General features: G+C 40.4%; 1 protein-coding gene and 1 long non-coding RNA gene across 2 annotated transcripts in view; one reads left to right on the forward strand and one right to left on the reverse strand.

Moving 5' to 3' along the window:
- LOC127534393 (uncharacterized) overlaps positions 1-10,156 on the forward strand; it is a 238,381-nt gene extending 228,225 nt beyond the window's left edge. The window contains exon 2 of the long non-coding RNA XR_007942505.1: positions 9,835-10,156. This is a non-coding gene — a long non-coding RNA (uncharacterized LOC127534393). The remainder of the gene's footprint in view (positions 1-9,834) is intronic.
- The window catches only part of vps13d (vacuolar protein sorting 13 homolog D), a 167,526-nt gene that overhangs the window by 107,429 nt on the left and 38,300 nt on the right, over positions 1-21,797 (reverse strand). Inside the window, 12 exon segments of the mRNA XM_051949338.1 lie at positions 1,000-1,115; positions 2,392-2,563; positions 4,576-4,783; positions 5,093-5,246; positions 14,167-14,391; positions 14,648-14,828; positions 14,933-15,059; positions 15,181-15,271; positions 16,367-17,224; positions 17,227-17,412; positions 18,297-18,448; positions 18,579-20,852. Of these exon segments, the coding sequence (XP_051805298.1) occupies positions 1,000-1,115; positions 2,392-2,563; positions 4,576-4,783; positions 5,093-5,246; positions 14,167-14,391; positions 14,648-14,828; positions 14,933-15,059; positions 15,181-15,271; positions 16,367-17,224; positions 17,227-17,412; positions 18,297-18,448; positions 18,579-20,852 (4,744 nt within the window).

The following is a 21,797-nucleotide window of genomic DNA, read 5'->3' on the forward strand; positions in this document are numbered from 1 at the left end:
CTGTCCAATTTCTGAGCAAAATCTAGTCAAAATGATTTTTCTGCAGCTTTGTACATGGATGGATAACCCCTGCACCCCACCCTGTTGTCCATCACCATGTTTCACTGTAGACATTATTACATGCCAGTACAAGAGAGATTGTGATTGGCTTTCTACTAATCTAAAATAGAAGCCAACCTGTTGATTTTTGTATTGTTTAAAACAGAATGAGGACACCATTTGCAGAGATAGTGATGCAATATACCCATCCACACTCCACAAAATGGGAGTAACACCCCTGCTTTCCGTTTGAAGCCGAGTACTGGGGCGGCTGTGGCTCAGGTAGTAGAGCGGGTCGTCCAATGATCGAAGGGTCGGCGGTTTGATTCTAGCTCCGCCTAGTCATGTGCTGTTGTGTTCTTGGGTAAGACACTTTACCCGCCAATCCCCAGCGCTCTCACACTGGTGTATGAATGCGTGTGAATGTTGGTGGTGGTCGGAGGGGCCGTAGGCGCGGATTGGCAGCCACGCTTCCGTCAGTCTGCCCCAGGGCAGCTGTGGCTACAAATATAGCTTACCACCACCAGAGTGAGAATGTGTGAGTGAATGAATAATGGGTTCATTGTGAAGCGCTTTGAGTGGCCAAAAAAGCGCTATATAATTCTAATCCATTATTATTATTATTACTCCTGTATGTAAATATTTTTTATGTGATAGTTACGTTAGTCCCACAAGGGTGGATAATCTCGTTGACTGAACTGCAGTTTTACTGTGAACATCAGCTGACACTTGTCCCTCTGACATCAAAGACAACAAATTATACTAAAATAGCTCCATGGTATAATGAACAACTGTGCATCTTGGTGTAGATTAGACTACAAGAAGACTGGAAAGGCAATAGCTCTCTACAAATTCAGAAAACTTCTATGTGCTTTTGTTCATGAATATTTTTACAGATTTGGGTGAAAAACGCACATCTAAAGTGTTCTTCCTTTTCAGAAAAAATCTGAAAACTGTCACCTTGCTAATGAGCGTTTAGGTTCAGTTAGTTTGGGACTGTCCAAGAGTTCCAGACTGACATCCATCATGTCTACGAGGAATGACAAGTTGATATAGACTTCTCCACTCAACACCGTCTGGAGAGAGAAACATCATCAATCCATTAACGAGAAAATAAACTACCAGTCAAAAGTTGTAGAAACCTCCAATTTTTCCATTTTTTTTGGAAATTATGCATGTTAATGTCACACTGTACTTTGAAATAAAGGCATAGAATAAATAAACAAATAAATTAAGAAAATAAATCAATTTAGAAACCAAAATGTATTCTAAACGTTTGACTCATCAAAGTAGCCATCTTTGACAGATGTAACAGCTGAATACACTCATGGCATTCATTCCACAATGGAAATCAAATATTCTTCAGAAAGGTCTTTACAACTCTGTTACAGAGGTTCCCATAAATCTGTGGCACTTGTAGGTTGCTTTGCTTTCACGACTTTGAAGCTGTTAACTCTCAGAAACTTGTCTTCTGATTTTGTTGTGGCTTTAGGTCTTCCAGACCTCTTCCTGCCAGAGTTTCCCCCAATTTCTTAGTGCCTTTTGATGGTGAAGAAATCTGTGATCACTGACATCTCGACTTTCTTCGCAATTTGTCTGTAGGAAAAACCTACATTCTGAAGTGTCATTGTGGTCTGCCTGTCTTCTATTGTTAACTTCATTTTGCTCGCCATTTTTACAGCAACACACTTTCTGCAGTACAATACTGTTCAAATAATGCCCTTGCAGGTATGGGGCCACGGTGTTCCAGCATTACTTTTATGCAGAAAGAGGGGGTTGGAAGTAATCAAGAAGCACCAACTTTCAAAGCTTCATCAACCACCATTGCTGCAGAACAGCTTTAAGTTGTTAACCTATTTCTTGCTCCCAGAAAAAGGCCTTTTTGTATAGTTCTTAAATGTACATCATTTTTCAGTTTTGGGTAGCCTTATCTTTATTTTTTATCTTCACCAGTTCACAACTTATCTTTATACCATTTCAAGCGATTCACTGGACTTAAACTACTTGAATTTCAATTTTTTAAAAAATGGAAAAATTGGGGTGTCATTAAAATTTTAAAATTTCTAAAATTCTTAAATTTTTGACCAGTTGGGTAGAGGTGGTTATGTTGGCAAAAAGAAAAATATTATACATAGTGTTGTACAAAATGCCCTACACATCTGTTAAATTATTACATGGACAATAAATAATGAACAGTAGGTTTTACATATGAAGTATTCTAAGTCTAAAAATATCGCATATCACAAGTCAAATAGAATACAGAAACAGGATTTTCTACAAATGTGTGGATATGTTCTAAAGACTGCAGTAGACTGCTGAGCTGGATGCATATGTGACTGCCTGCTTTCTCACGTATGTGCTGGGGTCCTGCAGGTTGTAGGGTCGGAGGAACTCTTCAATAGGCTCTCCCAGGTTGTTTTCCAGCAGCCCTCTGATCAGTTGGTAGTGCTCCATGTCCAAAGAGCAGTGTATTGAGGATAGGCTTCCATGAATGGACATGTCAGGCACCCCATGGCTCAACTCCCTGACAAAATCAAGTTTTGATTGTGAGTATAGTCATGTACTGAAACTGGGTGAATTCATATCTCCTGTTTTCCTCTAAAAAACAAAAACTACAGTCCTTTTTGGAGCTTGAAAGTCTTTTTTGCTGCTTCATTCAGCTTTAGCTTGAGCTAAGGAATCCAACACATATATGGATCATTCAACATCAGCAATAGTAAGATGCAGATGTTTAAGGAAAAACAAGAAATGCCATTAAATTTCTGCAGGTAAGAACTAGGTTCAATCACAGATCAGGGAAGATGATATTCACGACACTTGTTGCAGCTTAATAGTAATTCATTTATACAATAAACATTTGAGACTGATCAAGTTGCCTTGATCATGTTAATTTAATATGGAGTGTCCATAATATGTATTTACCCTTGTTTTATTAAATAAGTTTCTGACACACCAAATTAACAGGTACAAGCAGCAGAATTTGGGACAGATTATTACTACTAAAGTAGTGAAAGCTGATATAAAGACCCTTTGACATTTAAATCAATGAAAGCAATAGTTGTACAGTGTCCTGAACTGATGAAAGGCTTTGGTCACCCTTTGTTAATATGAAAGAGAGACTACAATACCAAATTTTTAGCATCAAAGTTTAAGGAATCTTTTTTATCTCAAAGCCATATGGCCTGGCAAAGCTGTTGTAAAGAAGAGCACTCTTCCATTTTAGCAGGATGTGACAAAATTTGTGGATACCTAAAAATATCAGATTTACTTTATTTATATTAAATATGCTGATCTGCTCCACTCACTGAAGTCCTTACTGTCAGTTATGACATCTTTACATTTAAGAATATTTGACTATTTCTACAGATGTCATCTTTTTCATTGGTAAATAAAGACTAATTGGGAAACAGAAGCTCATTTATCTTTGTTTGACAGGTTACACCCACACACAAAAATCCCCGCATGACAATAAAAAAAGAGATGGACAAGTGACCCTGAGATGCAAAGAAATGCTCAACATGATTTTACTCCAAGAACATCATGACTTTGTTTTTTCCATCTGCGCATCCTAGCTAAGTAAAAATCCATGGTATCCAAAGTGAAACTGGAGATGATTTACATGCTTTTATTTCATCCCGTTTAGATTATTGTAATGCCCTTTTTACCTATTTGAATCAATCCTCTTTTAACCATCTTCAAACAGTCCAAAATACAGCGGCTCGCCTTTTATCAAGAACTAACCGGAGATCCCACATCAACCAAGTCCTTTCCTCTCTTCATTGCCTCGCCCCCGATCAATTTTCGCATACATTTTAAAGTACAATATTAATCACTAACTTTTAAGGCTTTACGTGGCTAATTACCTTGTTATATTTCCGACCTCCTTTACCCGTACATCCTGAACAGAGCTCTCAGGTCAGACCAACAAAAATTACTTGTTGTCCCTCGTTCCAAGCATAAAATACTTAAATACAAATAAATAATGTACCCACCTATGACATCTATCAGGTCTGACTGTCTGGACTGTGTCACTGTGTGTGTTTGTGTGTGCAAACAAACTCCCTGCAAGGGTTACAGGTTTTTAATATTGTCCTGCTCTTTTTATTTGTGTTGTTGGTCCTTTGACTACTCTTACTTAAAAGCCCAACCAGGGACAGGAGTTGAAAATTAGCTCAATGTTACACACACTATATGTAATGCATCAGTTCTGTGTCCTATAATAATTGCATGGTCCCTGATTAAATAAATGAATGAATGAATGAACGAATGAATAAATAAAATCAGTGGTGATTGTGCTGTGCACTGCGCTTGGTCGACCTGTGACTGTTCTGTTTTATTTTATTTATTGTTTTTGATGAACTGTGTTTTAGCTGTTGCTCCCCTGTTTTAACACTATATTACCTTTATCATAATTATCTTTATCCTTGTTTTATTATTGTTGTAAAGCACTTTAAGGTTTTGTATCTCTGAAATGTGCTATATAAATACATTTCACTTACTTACTTTTCTATCAGTATGATAAAAACTAGGGCATACTTGTCCAGGTTCCGTTCCACTTTAAGCCGAAGGCGGCAGCAGTTTCTCAACAGGTTGTCTCCGGTGCGACGTACAGAGTACGAAGGAAAGAGGAGGTCTGAAGATTCAGGGGCTTTACCACTACCCTGCCAGGGAAGACGCACTGCAGCAAAGATATCCATCTCTTGCAGGTCTAGGGCAACGCAGTCCAACAGGCACACATGCTCTTCTATTGAGGACAGTAACACACTCAGTGGCATGAACAGTCATTTTAAACAATACTATTATATTTGAAAATATAGTGGAGAGAGTAAAAATGTCAAAAGTGATTCTGGCTTTTTCTGGAACTGATAATATCAGTCCTGACTGCCTTTTGACTTGGCTACATTTTCTTAAGAGAATATTTTGAGGTGATCTTTGTTTTCCAGTTCTAAAGTTGAAATCTTGTAATTACTGAGGTCCACATTTTTAGCTCTCCCCTCTACATGAAGTACAATATGGTACGCTTTTCCTTGCTCTTTCAAACTGTGCAGCTAACCTAAATTGTGAGGGTCATCCTCCTCAGGGTTTCTTCCTGTGTTTACGTCGTGTGGTTTGTCAAGGTTGAATCCTGTGGATGAAGAAAAGTTGCCCAGCAGGTTTCGAGGCTTCTCCTGGCCACTATTCATCCCTACTGCGCTACGGACACGTTCCTATTTAAAAAGAAAGTAAAGAGAAGAAGTACACAGATAAACATAAAGCCCAGTTAGTTATATTATACATATATACAAAAGGAGATTATTACATTTTCAAAATTTTCCAAATCATAGGATAAGCAGAGTATGATTTTGCAACACACACACATACATACGTACGTACGTACATACATACATACATACATACATACATACATACATACATACATACTGTTACACAGGAAAGACCCATCCATGGATAGATGGATGGGTGGAAGGGGATGGGTACTGGAAAGATATTACATTCCCTCATCACTTACAAGCATTTTCACTGCTTGCATAGTGAATAACAGTTCTAAAACAATACTGAAATATTGCTAAACGTGACAGTTTGCATTGAGCACCAATTAAAAGATAACTGAGTGGCATAGTGCTTTTTGTCCTAGAGTCAGGAAAGACTATGGGAGAGCTCATCTTTTCTGCCATTTGCATCTTAAACTGTAAATCTGCCTTTGAATAAAAAGGAGTTACGGAACTGTATTGAACATCCACAGTGGGAAAGTGCAGAGTTTCTCAATTGCAGTCAAATACAAAGCATCATTATATTTCAAGGTCAAACTGTATTCAAACAACACACCAACTTCTGCCAATAAGTTCTCTGATCAGTACAGATAGCAAAGAGATTAGTCAACTATTCAACATTGCTACCCTCAGGAGTTGGCACCACAAACATCAGTCAGTTTCACTAATTCTTATTATTTATATTGAAAGTGGAACCAATCACATCTGGTAAAACCAGCATGATTTGTCAGTATTTTGAGCTAGAAAATGAAACAAGGTTGTAAATAAGCTGTGTCAGAATGAACTAGCATACCGAAGCAATGAGTAATCAAATTCAGGACAGTTTTGTATATACCAGTGGTGTCAGTAAGTAGACTAAGAAAGTTGGTGGCAATGGTGCTAACAGTGAAAATGTTAGTCTGCAGTGATGTCTTGAAAAGACATTCAGTAAACAACTCTGTCCCATTCCAAAAAGTGTTTTTTTAAATGCATTAATGTCTACATTCTAAAATTTATTGTTTCACAATAGAGGATCGATCTAATCGTATCCTTGTACTTGCCCTGTGCTGCTGCAATACCTGAATTTCCCCTCTGGGGATCAATAAAGGATTATCTTAATCTTAATCATACAATGCAACCATGATATAGGAGCTTAGAAAGTTGGTGTATTCTTTTGAACAATACATGCAACATGTTTTGGGAGAAACCTCAGTCCACTACATAACCAGCCTTAAACAGATAAACACCAAAACCATGGCTGGACATTACAGTATGACAATACAACAAAAGCATTGTAAGACCAATGCATACAGTACCTGACAAAAGTCTTGTCGCATAAGGATATAGTAACTTTAAATGGCATATAACTTTATTTCTAATCAATCAGTTGTCACAAAAAAAAATGGTTCATTTTAATATGCACTGGGTGCAAAATGAAACTGTCAAAAAGTATTCTGATGTTCACATCTTGGTTAAGCCCATAACATCTGTTTTTGCAAGGCAAAAGTCTTGTCCTGTCTTTAAATGATTAAACCAATCACAGATTAGAGCTTCCCCTGTGACAAATACTGTAATTAAAGCATTCCCAGGTGTGTATAAAAAGAACCCCGGGACACCAGACCCTCATGTGAAGTGCACCCTGACCTCTGACAACATGCCAAAGATTCAACCACAGACCAAAGTGCTGATCATCAAGAGCCTGAAGACCAAGTCTGCTGCTGACGTGGACAGCTTTAATGTATCCAAATGGCAAGTGGAGAGGATAAGAAAAAGATTTGAAGAAACTGGTGACATTCATGACAAGCCCAGGTCAGGCAGACCCCATAAGACAACTGTTAGAGAAGAGCATTTGTTGCTTCGGCAGTACAGGGCCAGTCCCTATTCAACTGCAGCAGAGCTACACATGAACTGGTCACCAGAAACCTCTGTATCTACAAGAACAGTTTGTCAAATTCTCTCACACGGTGTTCTCCATGATCAAATTAGTGCACAGAAACCAGCATTAAACAGAAGACAACAAAAAAAAACATGTTGCATTTGCCAAGGTCCACAGCTTGCAAGAAGGATGGACAATGGAAAAACGGCTGAAGGTTGATTTTTCTCATGAATCATCACAACTGCATCCCAATCGATGCAAATACTGTAGAAACCGCACAGACCTAAGACTAACCAAGAAAACAGTCAAGTTTGGTGGAAGAAAAATCATGCTTTGGGGTTACATCCGGTATGAGAGTGTATGAAAGATCTGCAGAGTGGATGGCAACATCAACAGCCTGGAGAATCGAGAAATTCTTGCTTCCCATTACATTCCAAACTACAAGTGTCACATCAAACTGGAAGGAGCTGAAAACTCGAAGACAAAGTGACCGTGTTCAAACAAAGTGGCCGTGAGTTTCTGTTGGGGGAAAAAGTGTCATGATCTGCGGTAAACTGTGCAGGATTGTTTTTCAATCAAAGTTCGGGGTGTCATTTTTATCTGCATGGCTAGCAGAGCCATCCATGCAGAGTTAGTGAACACTCTATCAAGTGAAAGCTTCCTTATGGCCTACCAAAGGTTTACCATGATTCGTGGACATACAAGGAAAATTTGCTACCTGTTGAGGAGCAGATAAAGGATCCAAGTTAGATTATCATAGGTTGTGCATGATTCAAACTGAAACCTTCAAGTTTGCCTTTAAAGTTGCGATCTTCCAAGTGTGACCACAGAAAGATCGAGTGGGAGGTGTCACGCCAAACTGGAAGGAGCTGAAAACTCCAAGCAGAAGCATTTACGCACAGGTGTTACACTCAGCTTGGGCGGAACCAATCTGCGGCTGCAGGTTTGCCACCGGCGGCATAAAAGGGGACACACGCAGTACTGAGGAGGAACTGAGACGAAGTGACCGTGTTCAAACAAAGTGGCCGTGAGTTTCTGTTGGGAAAAAAGCGTCAAGATCTGTGGTAAAGTGTTGTAGCAAGACTGCAAAGGCCCTGGAATTCCTGAGCTGATCAAAACTCAGATAAGCTCTCCCTCTCTCCAGCACTGACCAACACCCATCTCTATAGGAGGATTGAGACATTTGTATTTCTGTAGGTTTTCATTCACAGAAGGATGGAGCTCCTGTGAACATTTAAACCCCTGGAATAACTTCTTCTTTTTAAAAGACAATGACTTTCAATTATATGCTATGGATGTTTGTTTAATGAACTTTCATGCTAAAATCCCTTTTCAGCTGTAGGAGACCCTCAGCCGGAGACGTCTCTGCATTCCACAGATCAGATAACAAGTCGTAAAACTTTATGGCAGAAGGCTGGAACAGAGAGAGACACACTCTTTAACTGAAGAGACTAATTACTTCAAAGTTCATATTTCTAAAATTTATTTTACTCTTTCCTGATTACCAAAGTTATAGTGAGATTATGTTGTACATCATATCCGAATTTGATAGTTATATCTGTTACAGAAGTCTAGATACTAATTTGTGATGTTTAATCATTTCTTCCCCAGGATACTATGATTTTGGACTGAATTCCCTTATTAATCTCTGAATTTCCTCTCCATTTAGGTTGAATGATGACCATTGTATTTACCTGTTACCAAATCTCTGACTTGTTGTTATATTCTCACTGTGATACATATTTTTAATGTCATAAACATAAACATATAGTTATGAATGAAATGATTCACATCATATGAACATATGTATTAATCTACACATTTCACTTTCACACAACTGAATATGGTGGGATAGACAGATCGTGTTTTGCGTGTGTAATATCATATTTTAATCCATTCTGGATTCCTCTTTCTTCTCTACTCTGTGAGAACAAAGAGATTCCAAATTCCACCAGACTCGCGCCTAAAAGTTCTCTCTCTCTGCCCAGGTCCTCCCCTTAGCTGGACCCACAGATAAAGTCAGCCGTAGCCCACATTTTACTCTCTCTTACCGACTCTTTTCTCTTGCCTCTTACCCCTCTCTTCCTGAGAGGCCAACCAAAGTCTCTCTCATTATTTTCTTACCTAAAGCGCGTTTTTCCTATCTTTGAAATTCCCTCACCATCTAAGTTTGTTAACTATTTATCTCTTAATATTTTTGTAACTTAAGGAGACATTTTGCTCACGTTAAGCCGAATTTTATTCGTTTAATCTGAAGAACAGATTCAGAACCAGCATTTATTTTTCTTAATTTTGACAATTTTTCATCAACACCCGTTTTTCTTGGCTAACGCCTGAGAACCATCATTTTAAACCAAGCAACACTCAGCTGAGAACTCCGGAGGCCTGCTGGATCAGGTCTTTGCATAGAACCGATCAACCCGCGGCAGGACATCCAGGCGGCCATAACGACGACGCACCGCTCCGAACTTGCCAGTCAAGACCGTGTGCATAATCTGAAGGCCCCGCAAGTCCCAGCCCCATGACGGTTCACTTCAACTCCAGCTGAGTTTGCTCTGATTCCATTCTATGGGTGATGTACTAACCGCTTGGTCAATTAATTCATTTAATCAATTTATTCTTTTACAAATCATTAGAATTCTTAATCCAAATTACCGGTTACCTCGTCAGGTTAGCTCTGGCTAATCCTCACCATATTTCCTTCTCTCTCACACCTACTTCCACATCTCTCACACATGCACACACCACACACACACTCCCACATTCCACACATGCACGCACACACACACATGTAGTCCTGCACGCACACACACACACACCATATCTACATTGTATATAGTTCACTTGTAATTATTTTCATAGAATAGTTAATAAATACCTCATTTTAGACCAAATTACAGTCTTGTGTTTCTTTGTGTAGAATGTGGTCAATTTAAACGAGGATTCAAGACTTTTTGATATGAGATTGATCAAAATTTTTATGAATATTAATTTTTTATTAAAATTAATATTTTTCCCTAGAGATCTAGGGTGGTGCCCCAATTATTAATAACGAGAGCTATAAATCATAACGTAGTACCGCTACACTGTGCAGGATTGTTTTTCATCTACAAAATCCGGGTTGCAGCCGGTTTTTCACCTTAATCTAACAACTAAATGTATGGACTAATAGAAGTTGGAAGTCACCTCTGTATCTCATGAATTTGCGACCACTGCAAAATAAAAGAGGGAAAAGAAAGAAAGCAACTGTCTGATTCATGAGTGGAGTCCTGCTCAAACCCTGGGTAGATGAACATCCTTTTTCAAGTGGGGAAACTGCACACAAACTCTCAGAAAAATCATCAATGAGAATCACCTATCATTGAAAGTGGGAGGACACTTGACAACAAGAGAGGGCAAATTCTGCAGTATGATGGTGCTCCTTCTCATACTTCGGCCTCCACATTGAAGTTCCTGAAAGCAAAGAAGGTCAAGGTGCTCCAACCAACCCTGTCACCAGACATGAACATTACTGAGCATGTCTGGGGTAAGATGAGGCGGAGGCTTGGAAGATAAAACCAAAGAATCTTGAAGAACTCTGGGAGTCCTGCAAGACTGTTTTCTTTGTCATTTCACATGACTTCATTAATAAGTTATTTGAGTCATTGATGAGATGTACTGTATGGATGCAGTCCTCCAAGCTCATGGGAGTCATGAATGATAATTTTTTTTTTGCAAGGCACCATGATTTTATGTTCTGATGCTTTTGTAGCATATTTGTCTATTCAAAATTAGACCCTCCAGAAAAACGCGATTATGCAATCGCATGAATTCCCGCATTAATCACCAAAATGCCGCTGATTATGCGGGGGTCAATTATTTCCTAAAAGGCTGCATAATCCCCGCAAAACAACGCATAATTCCCGCAAGAATTTCACATTTCCACGAAAAAAAAGAGAAATATGCGGGTCCCGCTTGATTTCACAATTTCCGCATAAAATGAGAAAACTATAACCAATATAAATGGAGTTGTGAGTGAGTTTTTATGTGACGCCCAGCCTGACGTCATCAGTTTGCGCATTCACACATACACTAGAAGCACGAGCTGATGCGTAGGGCGGCACTCAGAGATGAAAAACAAGAATGGCAAATGCTCAAAGATCACATTTACTTACGAATATTTCAGCCAGAGACCGGGCAAAACAGTACCCAGATTTACTGCATGAAAGTGGGGGGAAACTTTTTTGCACCCCGTGCAACATCGTTCTGGAACACCGACGAAAATCAACCGTGTTGCAGCACTTCTCCACGACGAAGCACAGCAAAAGGTTTGCTGAACACAAAGGACTCAGACAACTTACGGTAATAGATGCAGCTTCCAAGACAGTTGCGAGGCAAACAAGAAACGAGGTTTTCATTCAGTGGTAGCCTAGTAACAGGATGTAGGAGAAGAATCACCTTTTTTTCCCCAGTTCTTACATATTTCGCATCTTTTTGCGTATTTCACAACTATTCGCATACTTTGCAACTTTCCGCAATTTCCCCGCATAAACTGGCATAAAAACCCAGCATATTTATTCGCATAATCAAGGATTTGAGCCCGTGGAATCAAGGATTTTTGCCAGCGTTTTTCTGGAGGGTCTACAAAATAAAGTATATGTATAATTTCTACATTGCTTTTGTATGTGACAAGACTTTTGTCCAAGAAACATCTGAATAAATACAGTGCCTATCATAAGTATTCACCCCCTTTGATGGTTTACCCTTTTATTGCTTTCATAAATCAATCATGGTCAATAAAATTTTGCTTTTTTAACAAAAAAATTATTGGAAAAAACTCTTTAATGTCAAAGTGAAAATAGATTTCTATAAAGTAATGTTAATGAAAGAAAATTATATAAATGAAAATAATTGTTTGCAGAGGGCTTTGTCATTCATATGAGCAATTTCTAATATGTGACAAGACTTTTGTCAGTGACTGTATACAGTTTTAAGTTAGCTATCTATATTGTGTTATTGATATACTTGTAAAAGTAGGTGTAGGGCCATAATTGAAAGGGGAAACCACAGCAACCCTTTCACACTAAAGCAAAAGCATGCCATTGTACCTTGTAGTGGGATGGATCCTTGTATGAATTTGCATGCAGTATAAAATTCTTTTCAAAAACAAAGACCAGTTAGACATTTAAATTCTGTTCCACTTCCAAAACATATGTATGTCTGAAACAAACAATGGCATATTGCAGCCTCTTTCCCAGCTTTTGATTTTTTACAGAGCTGGCTTAAAATTGATATGAAAATGGCACCACAGCCATGAGCAAACCACTAAATCTGCATCCTGTGCACAGATAGCTGGGTCATGAACAGGACTTTCCAAGCTAAGTATCATCGACTGTCATTTCGAGATCCAAACAATCTCTTTGATTATGGATAGAAAAAGAAAAAAAATATTATGTCACATTGTAATACTGAAAAAGTTTTTTGAAGCACTTGCCCATCTAATTTTTGAGCTAGATGGAAAATTACTGCTATACTCATGCCATCACTTTTGTTGGATGCTCATAACAGGTCTGATTATCAATACTGTGGCTACACTTCCTAATTACAGCTGCAACTGCACTCCAAATAATTTGAAGCTGGTTCATCAGATTTTCTAGCTCTTCTGGGAATTCTTTCCATGTGCAACTGTGTCTATATGCATGCAAACATGCCAGTCCATAGATCCAAAACTGAGAAAGTTCTGGTGTTCACAAAATGTAGTTGTTACAGCAACATCCATGCAGTTAGACTGACTGGAAGTCACAAGTGTACTCAGTTTAGTGTTAGTAATCACTTGTGTGTCAGTGATCATAGGTATATTGATTGGCTTTTGTTGCACTGAGTAGCTAGCCTAGCCGCGCTAGACCAAGCTCTTAAGACACAAGGGTCTAGGAACGCTCGACAGGGAGGGAGGCGGGCTAAAAGGTTGTCTTTCAAATCACTCTGCAGCAATTGGGTAAGTATACAACCAATCAGCGCAACGAATAGGCTGACGGAGTTCCTAGAGTGCCAGATTGTGGCTAAGTCCCATTAGCTTCCCAACCAGCGGAGCCAACTGGTATATTAAGGATTTGCCATATCCCGTCGGCATAAGTCCAAATACGTCTTTCTTCTCAATGAAACACTTCAGTGCCGTCCTTTGTTTATCTTTCAAGTTGAATTTTAGCTTCAAATCTTTAAGGGCTGTGGCCAAAGCCGAGTTGAAAGATAACTCTTTATTGTGTGCCGGTTGTTTCTGTCAGAATCGTCGCGCCTCTGTCGTCACTTAGTTACGCCCGCCTTCTGACGCTATATTTCATGGTGATTCGTCCGGCCAGTTTTAGGAGCATCCAGCCTCGAGCCTTATGGAGGGTAACTAGACCCACCCTGGCAGAGAATTAAATTTGTTGCCGTGGGTTGTCTGTTTGTGGCTAGGCTACTGAGTAGCTACGTTGGGGCCTGTATTTTCAATAAAGTCTTTCATTTATTGTTTTTCATATGAGGAAATACTCCATTTGTCAGCTTAAAACCAATGCAATTACTTTAAAGTGACAGAATTTTAAATCACTTGGCATTTAATTGATACAGCACCTACCAAAAAAATATTCATCCCCTGTGACATATTCCAACATTTCATTATAAATCGTGGTCAGTAAAATAAATAATAGTAATAATAGTAATAATAAATTCCCAGACAAAAACCAAACACAATCAGAGACACTGACAAAGTTTCGAATTAGATCCATATTTTTGAATCTTCAGCAAAACATCAAGCAATGCTGTATTCATTTAACATTTCAAGTCAGTTTTAGATAAGGTCAATCACTAAAATAATGACAAATTGTCAGTGTTCTTTCAGTGAACATGTAGTAAGTGGAATCCACTTTGAAATTTTGAGTAATACTTTTAAATGTAGAAATGAATACAGGAAAATTAGACAAAAGAAGAAGAGAACAGAGCGTCAGGGAGCATTGCACGAACACATGAACTTGCCAAGTGACTCACCAGAGAAGGGAAAAAGGCATGTGCCATGGTCAGTTTCTCTACCTTGTCTCGTAGGGAAAAGGTCCCATGAGCCCCAGCTGGCAGGAAACAATTTTGCACCCTCAGCTGGCCGAGGTTGGCCACAATAACCCTTGATGACTGTGAACTCTCTGGGATGAGAATAACCGGAGCGCCGGCCTCAACATCAAGCAGAACTCTTGATGCCCGCTGAGGATGAGCCCGCACCTAGAGGTAAAAACGTGATTTGGAAGAAAAAAGGGAAGGAACAATAGAAATGTCAATGGATAAAAAGTGAAATGGTCTACACCGCTTACAAATTTATTAGGAAAAATTTCTTGATAATACATTTAAGAAAAGTACAAATGTTATCTGAATCAACCACTGTCGTACTGCAACCTAGAGATATCATCTTGGAGTCAATTGGAATTTTCTTGCATATTTGATTCCATCACTGTAAGGACCCTTAGCAGGCAGGACTCACAGCTTGGCCCTCCATTGCTGCTCTCTGCCTGCCAAGCACATCCTGCAGCTGAGTGAAGTGCTGGATGAAGGCTACCACTTCAGCCTGGAAGCGCTGGGTGTGGACATACTGCACTGATGCCATCTGCAATGACACCTTGATGTCACATTCACGTTGCAGGTAAGGATCAGGCTGGCCGTACCTGAATGGACCGAGAATACAAAGGTGACTAAAAACAGACCAATCACTCCAAGTCCTTCATTATTGTGCAGAGTAACTGTTTGTTAAAATTTATGTGATATATACTTTAGAATGTTGAAAATAAGGGCTTCCCCTCCTTGTGTGGTGAAGCGCTCTCTATAGAGGTCACCATGTGGGGTCAGGTCACTCAGGGACAAACTTCCCAAACTGCCTTGTAATGCCAGGTCACCATCTGAAACATTTCACAGAATGTAACATTAAATTGTTTTGATAAGTCAACCAAACTGAAAGAGAGAACGGAAAAAGGATGAAAATGATCTAACCAAGATAATTTTAAAGTTTTTCATACACACCCAGCATTTCCAGATGAGTAGATAATTTGGTCACACTAGCTCTGGCAAGCTCATTGACTTTTTTGTTCAGAACCAGAGACAAAGAATGGACCTAAAAATAAAAGCATAGATAGAGTGAAAATGAAAGAACAGTATTCACTTCAGAACACAAAGAATGGCAAAAAAAAATAAGAAAAATTTTAATCAAACATTTACAGAGAAAAATATTACCATTTTGCATAAGATTTTAGCCACAGTGGTAGGTGTTGCTTTACCAGTTTTGTATTTTCAAATAATTTTAAATTCTGTTTTTACTTTTCCTATAACTGCCTGGTATGGCACCTGTACAGCTGGAACATCTCAGTTATATTGTGAAGGTGGCTGGTAAAGTGGCAGACGTCCCACCAGGATTTCTGCAAGGCCTCATGTAATTAGACTGCATTAACCACCGTCTTCACTTTAGGTTTCAAACTCTGTCCACAGGCCGGAGAACCAAGTGCCCATGGTAAAACAGAGGTAAAAGGTATTTTGTTTCCTGTGCAAATTTGCTTGCTCCTGTCTAATTTGCACATCCAATTTTAGCATTTTATAGGAAGTTTTACTGCATTATTGCATTACATATTGTGTGTGCAGAAAACTCTCTGTACAATATAACATTTGGTTTTGCATTTGCAGTATCTTTTTATCTTGTACATGTGACTGCAAGCCAAGTTGCTCATCTAGGAAAATAAAATGACTGAACTGAACTGGGATCCATAAATGACATTTAAAAAAAAAAAAGAATTTAATGACGATCCATAAAATGGTTGTGAAGCCATTAGAGCAGGGGTGTCAAGATCCGTTCCTGGAGGGCCACTATCCTGCATGTTTTAGATGTTTCCCTCTTCCAACACAGCTGATTCAAATGATCAGGCTTGTTATCAGGCTTCTGCTGAGCTTGATGATAAGCTGATCATTTGAATCAGGTGTGTTGGAAGAGGGAAACATCTAAAACATGCAGGATAGTGGCCCTCCAGGAACTGAGTTTGACACCCCTGCATTAGAGCTACATGCCAGACAAACCTATGTGATGGACAAACCAGCAGCCTGACTTTTCCAACACTAGGGCATTGTAGCTCATGTTACTAAATAATATTGTTTTTTATATAAGACAATTGCTTCGACTATACATAAAAAAAACCTACATGCAGAAGGCCATGAGACCTACCTTTAAGTCCAATTTCGTGTTGACAGACTCTGACATGTTCTCTTCAATATTGTCTGGCTCATACAGAGGATGCCCTGGCACAGGTTGGGGTGACATAGGTACCTTCACTGCATGATTATTGGCTGTGGAGCCAATACCAAAAAAATCCAGAATAACCACCCAGGTCTGCAGTGTAATCAAAACATCCAGGCAGTTAAAGTCAACATCAACACTTCGTCCCACACTGCCATAGCGTGTTTTGAACTCTGGGTGTGTCTGGTCAACCAGCAGCACATTGATATGAACTAATGAGTCATCAAAGTCTGGGGGCAGCTGAGGAGAGGGTGTACGGCGGGTAGGAGAGGGAGGTGGAGTATTTGGACAGGCCGGGTCCCTCTTTGATTTGCGACTGCTAGATGGAGTACTGGAATGCCTCTGGTAGAGTTTGAAGACATTCTGTGCCTCCTCCATGTGGGCAGGCAGTGAGCGGGGCATGTCTGGGTACAGAGCATTAGATGCTGATGGACAGCTTTGGGAAAGGTACTCCTTTGGACTCAAGGTGGAGGGCTTGGGTGCTCCCCGAGACACCATCAGATGTTTGTACTTAGACTCAGGGTTCTGCTCCAGGAGGTCTTCCATGAGTAGTGACCGCAGAGCAAGCTGGATCGCCAGTGATTGAGGGTGCTCTTTGGTAAAGTCTCCCTCTAAATCTTGGAAGCGCAGACTGACTAAGCCCTGGGAGCCCTGACTTAGGTCAGCACTAAGCTGGATGTGCAATTCTGTCACATGTAAGGTGACTTTTAGCTGAGTGAAGGAAGAAGAATAAGTAGGTTTGTGAGACTGTAGAGGCAAAGGGGAAGACAGTGATGAGTGGCAAAAGCTGATATGGGGAGGGTCCCTTGCAAACAGTCCTCCCTGGGGATCTCCAAAACGGTGTGGTCTGGTGGAGGAGGGAGTTGGTGGGGGGGTGTGGGTGGCTGACTGGGTGTGAAACGTTGCTCTTCAATCAGGGACAAATTGTCCAAAGTCTGGAGGACTTGTTCATACACAGGCTTGCACAGGAACACCTATCACCAGATGGTAAGATATTCATACAATTATTAATAGCCAAACAATTCATCAGCCAGTAACAACACACAAAAGTTGAATATAAAAGTCCTACACAGCCACACAGATGTTTTAATTTATCCAGCCTTATTAGACCTAAGCTCAAATTTATTAGACCTCCTTATTAGACCTCCGCTTAATTTATCCAGCCTTACTAGACCTCCGCTCAAACTCAAGTTGGTGAAGTGTCATGCTATAATCCCAATGTGTTACCCAGAATTTCTCTTCTTAACTTTTTCTCAATTACGGAATTATACCAATTTGTATACTTTATTGCTTTGAGTTCAGCATTAATGTAAAGGACACTCAACACCTATGGTATAATATATTGACAAATAAAAACAGTAACTGATGAAAAGTAGAACTAAAACTAGGAAAGAAGTGAGCATTATATGACTATTATTGTAATGACAAGGTTACTGTTGTTTACTAAATGTATTTTATGAGACGCTATAGTAAACATGATAACATCTATATTTTTACTAGCGCTGGACCTGAATTTCCAAATATTCAGTCCGAATAGCCGAATATTTATTTTGAGATCCAAATATTCGGATCCTCCACCTTTCGCCACCACTGCCCCCCCACCCCGGATGTTAGGAACCAAGCTGAATAATCGGCTCTGTCATTCATTTGCCCACCGCGTTGGACGTTACGGAGCGAACCCGAATATTCGGATATTCATTATTAATCGGGGCCAGAAATTGTTATTTTGGCCAGCTCCTAACCCTAATCCTGAAATGGTGGCTGGTTTTCTTTTCTTTCTTACTTTGAAAGATTGCCATTTGTTTGCATAATGACTACGATTTAAGATTTACAAGATAGATGTAGTAATATAGTATACCTGAACAGGGTTGACGAATTTGCCCTCAACTCTTAGTATCCCTGTGCTCTTGCAAGGCTCCTCTGTTGTGAGGAAGTTAAATTGGGAATCTTCGTCAACAGGAACTTTCTTCAGACTGAACTGCATAGTGGTGTCTTTCAGTATATGGAAGGCTGATGAAGAGAATCAATCATGTGAACTTGTGAAATAATAAATGGGCAGCATGCTTGAATTATTTACTTTATTATGTATATAATCTAGCATCTGAAATACAACAATCCTCAACATTCCCAACAATCTCACCTTTTCCGCGGTTGAGGAATTCAAAGAAGTCTTGACGTGTGAACTGTGGTTCCTCTTGATTGATGCTCCCATTGCAGGATGTTGGCATACTGGCAGCAGTATCCACTCTAGGTTCCCTCTTCAAAATCAAATGACTCATGTTGACTGAATACAGCCGTATATCCCTCACCAAAACCTGCAACCTCTCTCCTTCTGAGTCTTGCCCACTAACAAAATTCTGTATTGTTATGCTGCCCAAGTGGCCAACCAATAGCTCAGGGTGTCCAGGTTTACGGGGAATAAACACAACTGGTGATTCGATGCTGATATTGAGGGTCAGCTTCACCAAGAAAGTGTCTAAGGTGGATTCAGGTTCTTCTATGGCAACATCCTCCTCATCTTCAAATGGATAAGCCCAGCTCTGACTCAGAGTTCTGGTTCTCCGTGAGGGAGTCTCAAAGAGTGAAACCATTCCACTGTACTCTGCTGTTTTGGTGGCGAGTACTGTGGACACTTTGGTGGCAGCACTTTTCAACATGGTGCGGAAATTGTCTTCTACTTCATTGGCTGAAAGACTCAGCTCCTTCAGGAATTTGGCTGAGTGGTTGTAGTGCAGAGATGCCATTTGGAGTTGCAAAGAACACTCGCCTTGGGACTTCTCCATAAGGCGAAAATTTAAAGCTTCTGAGGGAGAACTTCCTGTATCAGTAAGGAATGTTAACCCGCCAAGACTGGAGGAGCTGTCCTCATCACTGCCGATGCTAACTACAAACTGGCTTCGGCCTCCCTCCTGGGTAAGGTCCACCAACTGCATTGATCCAAGTGAACCATTAATGTCCAACCGACTGCCCATGGACACATTGACCTTGGTTCCAGTAATGCTGGCAGTGGCAATCTTCAACCCTTTCTTCTCAGCACCCAGAACAGTGCCAGTGGACACAGTCCGAAGGAGAAGCAGGTTGAGGCGGTGGATCTCTACAGTCAGTTCTTTGTTCTGGTCATAGGTGGCCTGTAATGTTCCATCCTGTTCCTCACTGTTAGGTGCTGTTTTATGTTGTTGCATTGCTGATGGCCAGGTGCTTTCTTCTTTGGGGAATGATTTCTGAAGGAACTTCAGTAATTCCACCATAGTCTCAGGGTTGAGAATGATGTCCAAGTTATTGACCTGCATGCTGGTAACCTGAAGAGAGCTGTCCAGGTTCATGGAAGGGCAGTCTGAGCTCACAAACTGGTACTCAAGCTTAATTAGGGCATCTTGCTCTTTGAGAACGGAACAGAAGGGGGACATTCTATCTATGGGCTGACAAGGTGATGACTCAGTATGGTTGGCCTGGTGCTCAGGAGATTTGCCATCAGACAGCACAGGAGACGTTGGCTGGCTTTCTCTGAGACTACCTGTGGGTATGTCAAAACTGAGGTGCTTATGAGAAGCCACAAGGAGGTCAAAGTCTGAGCCATAGGTCTGCAAGGTGTCCACCAGCAGAAGACCATGAACAGTCAGAGAGACTTCAGCATCATAAGGCCGCTTGACAAAATAAGCATTTGTGCCAAATACCTTGAGAACTGATATGTAACGCCCATCACTCTCCACACCAAGCTGCATGTAGTTAATGTTGAATTCAGCTAATAGTAGACGAGATTCCACCAGGACTTCCCGTGTGTGTTGCTCCAATGTCATCACACTCTGGGTCAGACTCTTGGCTGAACCCTGCAACTTCCAGGAGCTGTCCTCTCTCTGAAAGATCTTGTCATGGCGGAGGGTAGGTGGATCAGGAGATCTAAAAGTCAGACCTCTCTCCTGGCTTTTGTCTATTTCACTCACAGCTGGACTGCTTAGCCTAGCAAGACAATTTCTAAGGGCAGTCATCTTCTCAAGGTTAATATGGACCTTGAGGTCTGGGAGAGTTCCTGACAGCACAGCCCCAGGGAGCTGGGGGTCTGATGTGTAGCGTAGTCTCTGCTCAAGCTGCAACAGCACATTAAATTTCTCTACAACATGTGTAGGCCCTACCTCACTCTCCTGAAGATGTTTCCAGTTGTCCTTACAGCGACCAACCATTATCTGCAAGTCCTTGAATGACAAGGAGTATTTTTCATACAGCCTTTTTCTGTAGGCCTGTGTGCCTTCTGGGGATGTAAGGCTAGGAAGCTCAGGAAAATTTTGCTGTGCTTTCAAAGTCATGTCAACGTCATGTGGTGGTGACTCTGGTGGAGTAGCGAGGGGAGTCTGGTACTCATCATCACTGATGTCTTCCCTTTCAGGTTGAGTAGCCTTTGAGCTGGCTTTAGTGTCATCTTCAAAGAAATTAGTAAGAAATGTTATTAGTCAAAAGAATGTATAAGAATGTGTGTTTGTGTATATATATACACACACACATACATATGTATATATTAGGGCTGGCCGGAATAGTGGTTTCTGGCCTCCGAATATTCGGGCCCTATTAAAGACGAATATCCAAATATTCATTCCGCCCCATAACGTCCGATGGGGGGGGGTGGTGGTGGTTTTTTTTGGGGGGGGGGGGGGGGGGGGGAAGACAACAAAATATTCAATAGTAATTTTAAAAATCGGCAAATTTTCTGGTCACACATGCACGAGTAGATGAAAAAATTTACTCGCACTCGCTCAAATTTTGGTCACAAAATGCGACCATTTAGTAGCAGTCTGGCGCCTTGATATATATGTTCACATATACAGTGCCAGGAAAAGATATTTGACCCCCCACATTTGTTACATATAAATGTTTCAGATCATCAAACAAATTCATAAGACAAGGCTTGCTGAACCTAAACACTATCTAAGTAGGGTCTGGAATTGTCTGGAATTGGGTCTGGAATTGTGAAGTAGCTAAAGGGTCTCAAAAAAAACACACATGATGCTACACTCTAAACAGATTCAAGAACACATTCACTAATATTTAGTCATTAATATTTAGCTGTCTGGAAAGGGTTAAAAAGCCATTGTCTGGAAAGGGTTACAAAGCCATTGCTAAGGATCTGGGACTCCAGAGAACCACAGTGAGAGACATTATCCACCAATGGCGAAAGCATGGAACAGTGGAACCTTCCAAACAAAACTTCACCAAAAGCGTGTCAACATCTCATGCAGGAGGTAACAAAAGAACCCAGACAAACACCAAAATAAGTTAAGACCTGTCTACATGATTCCACAATCAGGAAGACACTGGGCAAAAATGGTATCCCTTTGAAAGTTGCTAGGGGCAAATCACGAGTGACAAA

Source organism: Acanthochromis polyacanthus, chromosome 6 (assembly GCF_021347895.1).
Source record: "Acanthochromis polyacanthus isolate Apoly-LR-REF ecotype Palm Island chromosome 6, KAUST_Apoly_ChrSc, whole genome shotgun sequence".
In the NCBI taxonomy this organism is placed as follows: domain Eukaryota; kingdom Metazoa; phylum Chordata; class Actinopteri; family Pomacentridae; genus Acanthochromis; species Acanthochromis polyacanthus.